We start from the raw sequence: 13,346 nt of genomic DNA on the forward strand, positions 1-13,346 counted from the left end.
TATATATAATTGCTCAAAGAAAGACTCGGAAGGTCCTAAGAAGAGGGCCAGGGTTTCCAACAGAGAATTCAAATTAAGGTTGATGACTGTTGAGGGAAAGGAGTGGGAGGAAGTGAAATTGAGAATGAGTGGGAGAGTAATATCCCAGCTGGCAGAGTAGCCTGAGACTCTACCATTCAATCTATTAGTGGGAATTCTCAGATATTGTGAATATTACTGGAGGAACTTTGCTTACATGTGGGTGCAGATTCAACCTAAGATAATGAGAAGTCTTATGACTAGAAAGAGCAAGGAAAGCACCTCTCCCCCTCCCCATGCCAGAATAGATCATGGAGATGCCAAGTTGAGCCAGGCCAGGCTTCAGCATTGGCCCAATAGCCTAGTAAATGATTGGCAAGTGAAATCATTAATCTCTTGGAAAGTATTTGGTGGCTTGCCCAAATTTGGTATGTTATCCACAGCTTGCTGAGGTAGTCCTTCAGAAACTGCCCTGCAGGGATGTGAGGTGGCAGTGAAAGGTATCACTTGCAGTCAAAACTAGGTAAAAGGGCACACACCTGCGATTCCTCTGGCGTGCCATGTACAACTGAGTCCAGGAGTTTGAGCTCCATGGTCCAGTGTTAGCTACTCCAAAATAGACACTCATGTTTAATTGATCATGAACAGTAGCAGAAAGGAGAAGTAGGGAGGTGGGGTAGGAAGTTAAGATAACTAAAACACTGAACAGAGCTTACTGTGGAGAGAAAGGAGAGAAGGCAGAAGTGACCATATTCATTCCTCAAACTGAGATAAGTATTTAAGCTCGAGACTCCCCCTGCTGCTCCCAACTCATGCCAAGGGATACTAATAAGAGAAACAAACAAAACTAAGCCCAACAAAAAGACATAAAAGGACTCCAACTTGGAAAAGAATCTAAAGTATCACTATTTGCAAATGACATGTTAAAAAAAAAAAAACTACTAGCAATAACAAATGAATACAGAAAAGTGACAGGATTACATATAAATATACAAAAATCAGTTGCATGTCTACATGCAAACAATGTATAAAAATAAAGGAAAACAGTCTTTTTACAATCACAGCTAAAACAGTTACATAATTGGGAGTAAATTAACATAAGTAAGGGATCTATATATTGAAAACCATCTTAAATTAAACAAAAAAATGGAAAATTACCCTGTGCTTATGGGTTACAAGAATAAATATTATTAAATGGTTACATTACCTAAAACAATTTACAAAATACCTAATAAATTCCTAATAACATATTGCAAGGAAATAGAATGATTGTACCATTTATATGGAGCCACGAGAGGCCCTCAATAGCAAAAACAATCCTGAGAGAAAAAGAATGGAGGTATCATACTTCCTTACTTCAAACTACATTACACAACTACAGCAATCAAAACAGTATGGTATTGCAACAAAATAGAATTTCAGAACAATGTAACAGAACAGAAAGCTCAGATATAAACCCATACAAATTTGGACATTTAATTTTTGACAAAGGAGCTGGGGACATAAAATGGAGAAAAAAATTGTCTCTTTAACAAATTGTATTGTAAATCATTGACAAAAAATGCAAAGAAATGAAGTTACATTCACACTTACCTACATACACAAATAATTTTTAAAAAATGCGTTAAAGATATGAATATAAGAACTGAAACTACAAAATACATTAAAGAGAACATAAGACACACACAAAAGTGCATCTACCACAAAAATGAATTTAGGTTCTCAACTGCAATGGCAAGGAGAACAAATGCAAAAATAAACAATTGGGACTACATCAAAATTAAAAGCTTTTGCAGGTCAAGAAAAAAGTCATAACTTGAAAGCTGAATATAAATCTGAAGCATACAGCAAGGAAGAGGCAGAGAGAGGGGTCAAAACAGGGGAAGGAAGAGCACAAGGGACTATGTTGATGGTTCGTGGGTGTTATGATGGAGGGAGAACTACTGGAACTACAGCTGAGGGGAGAAACCAATTACTGTACAAAAATGAATGACAATGTAGAAATTAAATATAGAAAGAAATCCTTTGTAACACAAAGGAAACTATAACAAAACCAAAAAAAGAAAGACAGAAAGAAAGAATTTAAGTTCATAAGGATAGAAACTTTTGCCAGTACAGAACAGTAACAAATACGTGCACGGGGCCTCCCTGGTGGTGCAGCTGGTTAAAGCACAGCACTAAGAAGCTTAAGCCACTTCTTCACATGAGTTCGATTCCCGCCTGCCCCGGAGGAGATCCACATGGCGTGGCAGACCTCTCCTGACCCTCCCACTGCTCCCCTTAGCAGTGTACTTCGTCGATCTGCCTGTTCTGCTCCCCACTCTGTCTCTGGTGAATCCTCTTACCCTCCGCATCTCTGGCCTGTACCCCAGTTCTGTATGAATAAATAAATAAATCTTTAAAAAAAAATATGTGCACATCATACATCTGATAAAGGGCTAATTTCCAAAATATACAACATTCTTATATAATCCAATGAAAAAAATTTACAGACAATTCAACAACAACAACAAAAAAAAGAGACACTTTTCTTATGTCCATAGACATAAATTAAATGCAAATCAAAACCACAATGAGATGTCACTTCACCCCTGTGAGAACGGCTCATATTAAAAAGGAAAACAAATATTGGTGAGAATGTGATGAAAAAGGAATTTTCATCCACTGTTGGTGAAAAATGGTATGGAGATTTCTTTAAAAAATAAAATAAAAACGGAATTCCTGTATGATACAGCAATTTCTCTGTTAAGTAATTTACCCTAAAATATGAAAACCCTATATGAAAACACTTATGTATGCCTGTATGCATAGCAGTACTGTCTACAACAGGCATGTCGTGAAACTAAACTAAGTGTCCTTCAAAAGATGAATGAATAAAGAAACTGTGGAATGTATATTTAATGGAATACTATACAGCTGTTTAAAAATGAAAGAGTGGCTTTTGGGACAAAATGCATTGACTTCGAGGTGACTATGTCAAGCAAAATAAGAAGGTGAATGATAATGGATTCTTTACTTATCATTGGAATAAAAATAACAACAACGACAAAAAATCCATACAAGACTAACACCAAAAAAAGCAGAAATAAATCTTGCACTTCATGAAAGAATTTCATGGTTACTAGAGGGAATGGGGGAAGGAGAGAATGAAGGAAGGGAGGCAGAAGAGGCATTGGCATATGAAGTTTGCTGGAGAGTGAATGGAACATGTGCACATAGAGAGGAGCAAAAATTTATGCCAAAATTAAATAATAAATGAAATTTTAAAATGTTAAAAGTGGCCCTCCCTGGTGGCGCAGTGGGTTAAAGCACTGCACTGAGAAGCTTGGGCCGCTTCCACATGAGTTTGATCCGTGCCTGCCCCAGAGGTGACCACATGGCGTGGCAGACCTCCCCTGGCCCACCCGCTGCTCCCCTCAGCAGTGTACTTCGTTGATCTGCCTGTTCTGCTCCCCACTCTGTCCCTGGTGAGTTCTCTAACCCTCCGCATCTCTGGCCTGTACCCCAGTTCTGTATGAATAAATAAATAAATTTTTAAAAATGTTAAAAGCAAAGGGTTTCTAGACAGGAAAATTTATTGGTTCATTATTTAGATATTTGAGATCATAGCCACTTTACATCTTATGTAAAATTAAAGGAGGTATTAAAGCGCTGGTATTAGTTACAGGTGTCCTCAGAATAGGAGTTATATTGTTCATCAAAAAGATTATTACTTTCAGGGCTTACATTTTTGCTTTATATTCCTGATGTCATTTCCTCATAACTTTGTACACAGTTCTGCATTATAGGCAACATATTCATGCATACTGATTACTTTATAAAATATAAATAGAAACTGTTTTGAGATGTAAAATAGAATGGTATGAAGAGATATAGCTAAATAAGGTATGTTTTCTTCTGCTTACAAATAGTTTTCTTATTAACAGAAATTTGAAAGCTAAACACTTAATGTGCCTGGTTATACCCCATGAAGAGCATTTCTGCTAACTGGGAAATAAGCAAATAGAATTACTAATCAGTGAAAGCCCTAGAGGGCAATCTATGTGGTTAACATATTCTCACCTTAAGAAACTATATGCAAAATTATCTTTCACACACATACCACATAAAAGAGAGAAAAAAATTATTTATTATAAAATGAATGTTATAGATATCAATTGTTCCCATACTTTAATTTGCTTCACAGGATTAGTTAAAATCTTTAAAACACCAGGGCCCTCCCTGGTGGCGCAGCAGGTTAAAGCACAGCACTAAGAAGCTTAAGACACTTCCACATGAGTTAGAGCCCGGCCTGCCCAGGAGGAGACAACATGGTGAGGCAGACCTCTCCTGACCCACCAGCTGCTCCCCTCAGCAGTGTACTTCGAAGATCTGCCTGTTCTGCTCCCCTCTCTGTCTCTGGTGAATCCTCTCACCCTCCGCATCTCTGGCCTGTACCCCAGCTCTATATGAATAAATAAATAAATCTTAAAAAAAAACTACTCCAACCATAAATTACATGTGGTAGACATGTATCTTGAAATTAAGGAGTTGAGTCATCTTTTATTTTAGATAGAATTTGCAGATGGGTGAGGGGTGAATTCAATTAGAGTTCTCTTTATCAACATCAAACAAACCTTTTTGTTCTCTATAGCTAAAATTAGGAAAAAGAAAAATAATGGAAGAAGAAAGATTGGAGGTAGAAGTTGGGAGTTCAGAAGCTTTCTATTAGGGAGGTACTTATTGCCTTAGAAGGAAAAGAATGGAAATGGAATTGCAAAATATATCAATAGTGTTTTGGGTGACACTAAATTAATTTGTTAATTGTGTTTTAACAAATAATACTTGTTTATATTTATAGAGATTTTTCTAGAAAATTTTAATATGAACGGAATGTAAGTTCTTATTTAAAGACATTTTTTTCTTCTTAGACACTTATGACTCTGCTACTACTGAATTGCAATTTCTATTATAAAGGACCCTGAATTTCAAATTGTTACATTGCTTTAGAGTCAGTTACTCTGGTTATTCTGTCTCTATATATCTAAGGACATCTGAAAATAAATATTCATTTAATATTGTAATAGAATTAGGTTGGCATATTTTATTTTTTTTAAAGACCAGAGACGCAAGCTATGCAACCTTTGTCGTCAGACATGGTACAGATGGAGGGGAAATGCTCTGAAAAATCAGACTTTCCACGCTAACTTATGTTATGACCTCCCTTTTTTGTATAATCGTAATATCAAAATATTCTGAGCAACCTTCAGCTTACAATTAGATTGCCTCAGCTGCATAAGGCGCTGGCTGGCCCTGACAAGCAAGCACTGCACCAGGGTGAGAAATTCCTCTGAAGTCAAAACTGACTTGGACTACTGGCTGATCAATAAAAGCAAAAGGGCTGTTTCTGCAAAGTCTCTCTCACTGCTGGATGGAGGAAAACCCAAATCTTATCACTCTACTATCTCACCTAGCCTTCTATTCACCTTCTGAATAATTACTCAAACTTTCTACTGTCTGGCCTTTAGATGTGGAAATTCATCCAGGTTGCCTGTTTAGAGCTAATCAGGTTTTCTACCTGCTACACTTCAATGGTATTCACACAAGTCTTGTGGCTAGTCTTTCAGGATTCTACTATCTAGTCTTTAGATAAGGAAATTCACCTATGTCTCCTATTCAGAGCTAATTGCGCTTGCTTTCTACTATCTAGACCTCTAGGGAACTCACTTAAAACTTTCTAACAAGTTTCTTCAAAGAACTTTTCCGTAATTTGATTTGCAAGAAATTTTCTCTTCCTGCCTCCCAGGATGTCTCAGGTAGAAAAAAACCATTAAGTAGTAGATAAGGTTTAAGGGACTTTATTTTACTTAATCTTCACTATGGTAATACAGGCTTAAACTTTGTGCATCTATGTACCTGTTTTTAACCTTGATTGATTTTAGAATGTTATAATATCAAGTAAAGTAAGTAAATACCAAAACAACCCCAGGCTATTCTTAGAAAAAAAGGTGAGGTGATTGTAATCTCAGCCCCTTTTATATGCTAATGTCATCCCTCTGCCTGCTTGAAGTGTATAAAATAAACCTCTGCTGAAGGCAGAGCAGGAAGATTTGCACCCAACTCCAACTCCCATGTCTTCCTCACTTCCGCTCCCCTTAACTCCCCAATTTTTGGAATATCCACTCACTGATGTCCTTCCCACCTTGAGACCCTACCTGTTCTTCCCCCCAATAATCCGCAATGGGGGACAAAGTCTCAGACAGACCAATTCTATTATGGATATCCTTCATGACCCTACTCATATATTTAAAATAGATATTGTGTGAATGGAAATTATTCTGCTGGAATTATTCAAAATTCTGCCTTGATCAATGTGGAATTAAAAATCAGATTTTATTTTGTATAGTCACTGTGACCTGCAACTTGTTTCTGTTCACTTTCAATTCACTTATGTATAGTTATTTTTATTTTAAAACTCATAAATTTGTTTTAAATAGATTTTTTTCCTAATTATTCACAGAGTATTCAAGTCACAGATATGTATTAATCTTCTTATTCATGTCTTATCCATGTTTTAGGGGTTTATATATAGTTCATTTTGGCTGGATCTTAGTTCAATGACAACAATGAAATAACTCTGAGTCTCTTTGTTCAGTATATGAAATATTGCACTGAGAGAAAGAAGACTCCACTTACAGGAATAAGAAAGAGGGAAGAATGAGAGAGGGAACGTTGGTTTACTAGACTACATGGTATGGCTTAGGGGAATAGATTCACTCTTCCTCAGATATGTTATCACACCACCTCCATGAAAAAAAAAACCACATTAGTTCCTTATTTAATCCATTGACCTATCTCCCCTTTTTGTTGCCACTATACCTTCCCTCCACAAACAGTATCCTTAATTCTACAGCTGTATTTCTATGGTTTGTTTTCATTTACTTTTGTCAGCTTTGTTCTTTTATGTTCCACATAAAAGTTAAATCATCTGTTATTTGTCTTTCTTCTGAGTAATTTACTAAGCATAATCCCCACCAGTGCCAAATATTTTTTTAATTATTTATTTATTCGTATAGAACTAAGGTACAGGCCAGAGATGCGGAGGGTGAGAGGATTCACCAGAGACAGAGTGGGGAGCAGAACAGGCAGATCAATGAAGTACACTGCGAGGAGAGCAGCAGGCGGGTCAGGAGAGGTATGCTGCTCCATGTGGATCTCCTCCGGGCAGCAAGGAATCGAACTCATGAGGAAATGGCTTAAGCTTCTTAGTGCTGTGCTTTAACAGGCTGTGCCACAAGGGAGGGACCCAGTTCCAAATATTCTGTTACAAATAAATAGCTAATCTTTTTTAATAGCTAAGTAATATTCCACTGTGTATATATACCACATCTTAAATCACTGCTTAGTTGATGGATATTTACATTGCTTCCAAAACTTTGATATTGTAAAAAGTGCTACCTGCATTGTTTTCAGAAGGCTCTTTTTTTATCTCTTTTATTCATTTTGTAATTAGGTTCTTTTATTTTGTTGTGTTGTTCTTTTTTTTAATCTCTTTTATTCATTTTGTAATTAGGTTCTTTTATTTTGTTGTGTTGTATGGGTTCTTTGTAGATCATTTTTTTAATTTCCTTGTCAGATGAATAATGTACAAATATATTCTTATATTCAGAAGGGTAATTTTTTTAATTGAATGATAGTTTTGTTTACCAAAGATTTTTTAACTTATTAAACCAATTGTTTAATTTTGTTTTTTTCCCTTTTCAGTTGGAATTGAGACCCAACAGATAGCCCTCAAGCCAATTTTGTGGAGTTCTCATATTTTCTTCTATGTTTTATATAATTGCCAGTCTAACATCCAAGCCTTTAAAGATTTTGATTTAATTTTTGTGTATCATATGAAAGATTGGTATAACTGCATTTTTTTGCATATGGTTGTTCAGTTTTTCCAAAACCATTTGGTCTGCAGAAAATCTTTTAACATTAAATTCTCTTGACAACATTATATACTCTTGACTTCTTATATTCATAGAATAACTGTATACATAATGTGTGTTTGTTTCTGAGCTTTCAATTCTATTATACTGGCTAGTGTGTCTGTTTATTTTTTAATACCATAACATTTGATTACTATAGACTTGTAACATAGTTTGAAGTTTTAGACTGTGTTACTACCATTTATTTTATTTTCTCCTTTGTCAAGACAGTTTTGGCTCTTTGAAAGGCCCCATCAGCCATACCTGCCAGCTAATAAATTACCAAAACAGTGAAAGAGGAGAACTCTCACTCAACAAAAGACCCAATTATATCAGAACAAACGTTAAGCAAATGATGGTGAGAAAGCCTAATCTAAATGGCTATACAAGTCTGCGGACAGATAATATACCACAGAGAAAAAACAAATCTCTAGAACCATGTCACAAAGAAATTGTAGAGGTTTTCTTCCTATGGGATACAGAGCTCAAGAGACATAATTAAAAGAATCAAAGAATTGGAACAATAGAAAGAAACTTAGAAAATGTTTAGAGATATGTGGGAAAACTAATTTATTAAATACAAAAGTCAATTAAAATTGAAAATCTAAGATAATAGAAATGTAAAAAGTAGAAAAATCAATGGTGAGATGGAAAACACTGGAAAAACCAAGGAGTAGAATAAAACAAGTAGAAGAATGAATTAATAAGATTGAAGATGTAAATGCAGAATGAATCCAAATACAGAAATGCCACGTCCCCTCCCGTGGCGCCTAAGTGAGAAATCCTTTAGAGCTTGGCATGGTCAAGGTACCAGGCACACGGGAGGAATACGTGGCCCTCCAGGATTAAAAGAATGGCTGATTCTTGAATGGTCACTGTAACTTTTGATTTGTTTCCTGCTTCTACTGACACACAACGTACTGAACCAAAGAAATGTTATGAGCACTGTGCTTCATTCTAATGATACTCTTGAAAGGAATGTAGCTTCCTCTGTTCTCGATACTGATTTAATTCTGAGAAACTGCTACATCTTTAATTCTATTAACTCCTGTAAGAATGGAGAGAGCAATAAAAAGGCTTAGCATGGCAAAAGTGATAGATAGGGCATTTGTTTAGCACCACTGAACCTTGAATACACAATGGTTTCTCAGGGCCCCAGGTTGGTCTCAGGCCCCTGACCACATCTCAGAAACAATAAAAAAAAGTATTATCTCTCATGCTTCTATTGAAAGAATCATTGTACCCCTATATTTGCTTGCCAAGAAAAATTGTATAAATGCTCTGCACTCTTGAAAATAAATGACATTCAGATATGCACTCCTAGAAGTCGCGTCTGTCTGTCACTCAACCTCGTCCCTGTCCACCCTGCGCCAGAATTGCCATCCCTGAAACTTGTCTCCTGCTCCTGCTGTGCTGGTCCGGGCACAGAAAATACAAATGGAAAAAAAATGAAGAACGCTTTTAAGAATAACCTGACACCATGATCAAAGGATATGTAAGAATCATAAGCATCTCAAAGAAAGAGATGGGTAATGAAAAATTAAAGAAACAGTGGAAGAAAATTTCCCAAATTTTAAGAGGGATGAAACATACAAATAGAGGAAGTTAAAAGAAAAACAAACTACATGAACAATGTTAAACCTACTGTTGCTTGCGGGGCAGCAATCTTGGGAGCAGTGAAGGACAGAGGAAATAGAACTAGAAGTCCAAGAAGAGAGAAAGAGACCTATAAGGGCTACATCCCTGGAGATATAATTCCTTCCCCCAAGGCAGATCTCACATTTATCTTGGTTCAGATTCAAGGAAGTTGGGCAAGTCTGTGGAGGAATGTTTTGAGGAAAGTTCTTGGTGGGGATATGGATTAGGAATGCTTACTATTCTGTCACAAGCTAGGGGATAATGAATAGGAGATGTTGCTTGGGTGGTTCCATTATTGCTACTGATTAAAATATTCTACCTCTATCCCCTGTTAACATGTTAACAATTAAATTCCTGTCATGATGGTCTAGCTTGTTATGCATATTTGGCCATAATGTTTGCCTGCTTTTTTTTTTTTTAGTAGATATCCTCATACTAAGACTTTTGTCCTGGTGAGAGCCTCCCTGCCTGACTCTGCATTTAGCTTAACCAGCTGCAACTTTTGGGCACCAAGAAAAATCCTGAGAACTAAGATGGCTGGGATGATCCACAGTCTACAACAAGATAGATAGTAGTAAAATACTCAAGTCCAATACAAAGAAAAACTGGCAAAGTTGATGATGGAGAAGAAACATAACTTTTAATGGACTCTCAGAGTAATATCAAACTTCTCTGAAGAAACACTACAGGCAAGAAGATAATGGTGTGACAAATTCAAAATACTGCTAGATAAAAATTTCCAAAAAGAATACCTTATCCTAAAAAGATCTCTTTCAGATATGAAGGTGTAACAAGAACTTTTCAGATAAACAAAAACTTAGGGAGTTTGAAACCACAAATCCCCCTCTAGAAGTAGTAAAACTACTTTAGTATTTGAACCGAAGTGAGCAATAAGTACAAAGAACTGAAGAGGGAATTAAATAGAATCATAAAATTATGGACAAAATGGGAGTAGTGTACTTTTATGTATCAATTATCATTCTAAATGTCAATGGACTGGACTCACCAATAAAAAGAGAGTATCGAGTTGCATCAGGAAACAGAATCCAATCTGCTGCTGCCTCCAGAAAATGCACCTAAGTTGCAGGTAGACTGAAAGTAAAGGGAAGAAATACAAATCTACAAGGACATGGCACCCAAAGGAGGCCAGGGATAGCCATAATTATGTCAGATAAAAGTGCTTCCAGGTAAAAAGTGTAAAAAGAGACATGAATAGACAACATGTAATGATTAAGGGAACAATACAACAGGAAGTCATAACACTTATTAATATATGCTCACCAAATGAAAGGACACCAAAATGTATTAGACAACTACTATCAAATCTGAAAATAGATGCTGGAGGAAATACATACACATACAATCCACACACACAGATATATACAAGTGTTTAGAGACTTCAAGAACCCACTCTCACCAAGACACGCCAATGAGATGGAAAATAAATAAGGATAAAGCAGTCCAAAACAAAGCACTAGACCACATAGATTTAATAGACTTATTTAGGGCACTGCACCCCAATAAACTGAATACACATTTTTGTCAAGTGCACATGGATCATTCTCCATTATTGACCAAATACTGGGATACAACGTAAGTATCAATTAATCAAAGTAGAAATGAGCTGCAAGGAAAAAGAATACAAGGAAATACTATGATTCATGGAGAATAGAAAAAAAAATACTGAAATACCACATTGAGACAAATGATAACAATGATAGAGTATTCCAGGAAGTATGGGACATAGCAAAAGCAGTACTGTGAAGGGTATAACAATACAGGCCCACATTTAAAAAAAAAAAAAGCCCAAATTAAAAACCTTGTCTTTCACATCAAGAAACTTGAGAAAGAAAAAAAAAATTCCAAAAATGAGGTAAAGGAAGAATAAAAATCACAGCATAAATAAATAAAATAGAATTTTAAAAACAATTGAAAATGCATTGACAACAAAAACTGCTTCTTTGAAAAAAAATAAAACTCTAGCTAACATTAATAATAAAAAGGAGAAAGCAAATAAATAGTTTCAAAAACAAGAGTAGAAATTTAAAGTTTACAGAAATTCAGTAGGTAGTCACTTTGCTATGCAAGATTAAATGCAAAACAATTCAGCAACCTAGATGAGATTGACAGATTCTTAGACTTATATAATCATTCATGAATGAATAAGAGAGAAATAGAAAATCTAAACAAGCCAGAATGAAGGAAATTTAAACAGTAATCCAAGCTCTCCAAATTCCAAGCAAAATTCTAGGACCAGATGGCTTCACAAGGCAGTTCTACCAAACTTTCAAACACAAAGTAATTCCTACCAGTCTCAGATTCTTTTCAAAAATTAAGAAAGAATAAGCACTTCTAAACACAATTTATGAGACCAACTTCACAATATCCCAAACAAAGACAATACAAAAACAAAAATTAAAGTATCCCTATTGAGAAAACATGCAAAACTCCTCCATAATATCTTAGCAAAATGAATCCAAAAATGCATAAAAATGATTATACACCATGATAAAGTGAGATTTATTCCAGGGACAAAGAAATGATTAAACATCCAAAAATCAAACAATGTAACTCATCAACATAAAAGACCACAAAAACCGTATGATCTCAATAGATACCAAAAATTATTTGATAAAATTCAATATCCATTTGTGATCAAAGCCTTTGGGGGGAAATGGTGATAAAATAACATATCAGCATAAAACCAGATATAACAAATCTATAATTGGTATAGTTCTTTTTTTTTACATCATTTTTCATTTTGTGCATTTTTTCATCTCAACTGTAATCCCAATGCTCAGTTGTAAGCATTGGGCTTGTGAACCAATGCTACCCAAATGATAATAACACAATAAAAATCAAAAGAAAAAGATTAAGATCCTGAAATATGTGGCAACGTGGATGACATGGAAGATACAATACTGAATGTATCAGCAAAGAGTAAGAAAAATAAGACATGATCTCAGTTATATGTGGAATCTAATATACTCATTAGTAAATATACTAATATATTCATTTGAATAGAAGCACAAAGTAGAAAGACAGCTACTAATTCAAGAAAGTGGAGTAAGTGGGGAGATATTGGTCAAAAGGTACGAAGCTACAGTTATCATTACAGTTAACAATACTAATTATATACTGGAAATTTTCTAAGCTAAGGGAGATTTCAGGTGCTCTTATCACAAACACACAAAGTAATTATGTGAGGAGTAGTATATGTTAACTGATGTCATTGTAGTAATAATTTCACTGTATATAAGTAAAACTTTATTTTGCAAATTTTAAGTATATACAATTATTATTAGCAATACAATAACATATATATGAATCTATGTCTTGTCATGTTTAACCAAATGTTTTGAAGACTTCAGATTTGAAGTGCAATGAGCTTAAAAGCAAACGAAAATGCATTACATTTTCAAAAGGTATTAGTAGAAAGTGCAGCACAGAAAATACCTTGAGAGCTTCCTTCTGACAAACAGATGGATATGTCATCATTTCTTTCATTATCCTCTCCTCCTTCAGGACCAGTTTCTTCTACTGGTGTGAGTGCAGACAGAGAACCAGGCTCGGGCTGATCAGAAAAGTCAGCAGGGCCTCCTCTTGGAGGTGGAACTTCAATCCCCATTAATCGATATTTCCTTCTTCGATTCCCAATCCAGGTCTTTATAAGAGAAATACAAGAGGAAGTTTTGTAAATGTAGAAATCTTAGCTTTTCTGTCCATTACCAGAGGGGA

General features: G+C 35.4%; 1 protein-coding gene across 1 annotated transcript in view; it reads right to left on the reverse strand.

Moving 5' to 3' along the window:
- The window catches only part of HDX (highly divergent homeobox), a 110,104-nt gene that overhangs the window by 20,620 nt on the left and 76,138 nt on the right, over positions 1–13,346 (reverse strand). Inside the window, exon 6 of the mRNA XM_004685621.1 lies at positions 13,065–13,272. Within this exon, the coding sequence (XP_004685678.1) occupies positions 13,065–13,272 (208 nt within the window). The remainder of the gene's footprint in view (positions 1–13,064; positions 13,273–13,346) is intronic.

Source organism: Condylura cristata, unplaced genomic scaffold, assembly GCF_000260355.1.
Source record: "Condylura cristata isolate star-nosed mole 26May11 unplaced genomic scaffold, ConCri1.0 scaffold00019, whole genome shotgun sequence".
Lineage (NCBI taxonomy): Eukaryota > Metazoa > Chordata > Mammalia > Eulipotyphla > Talpidae > Condylura > Condylura cristata.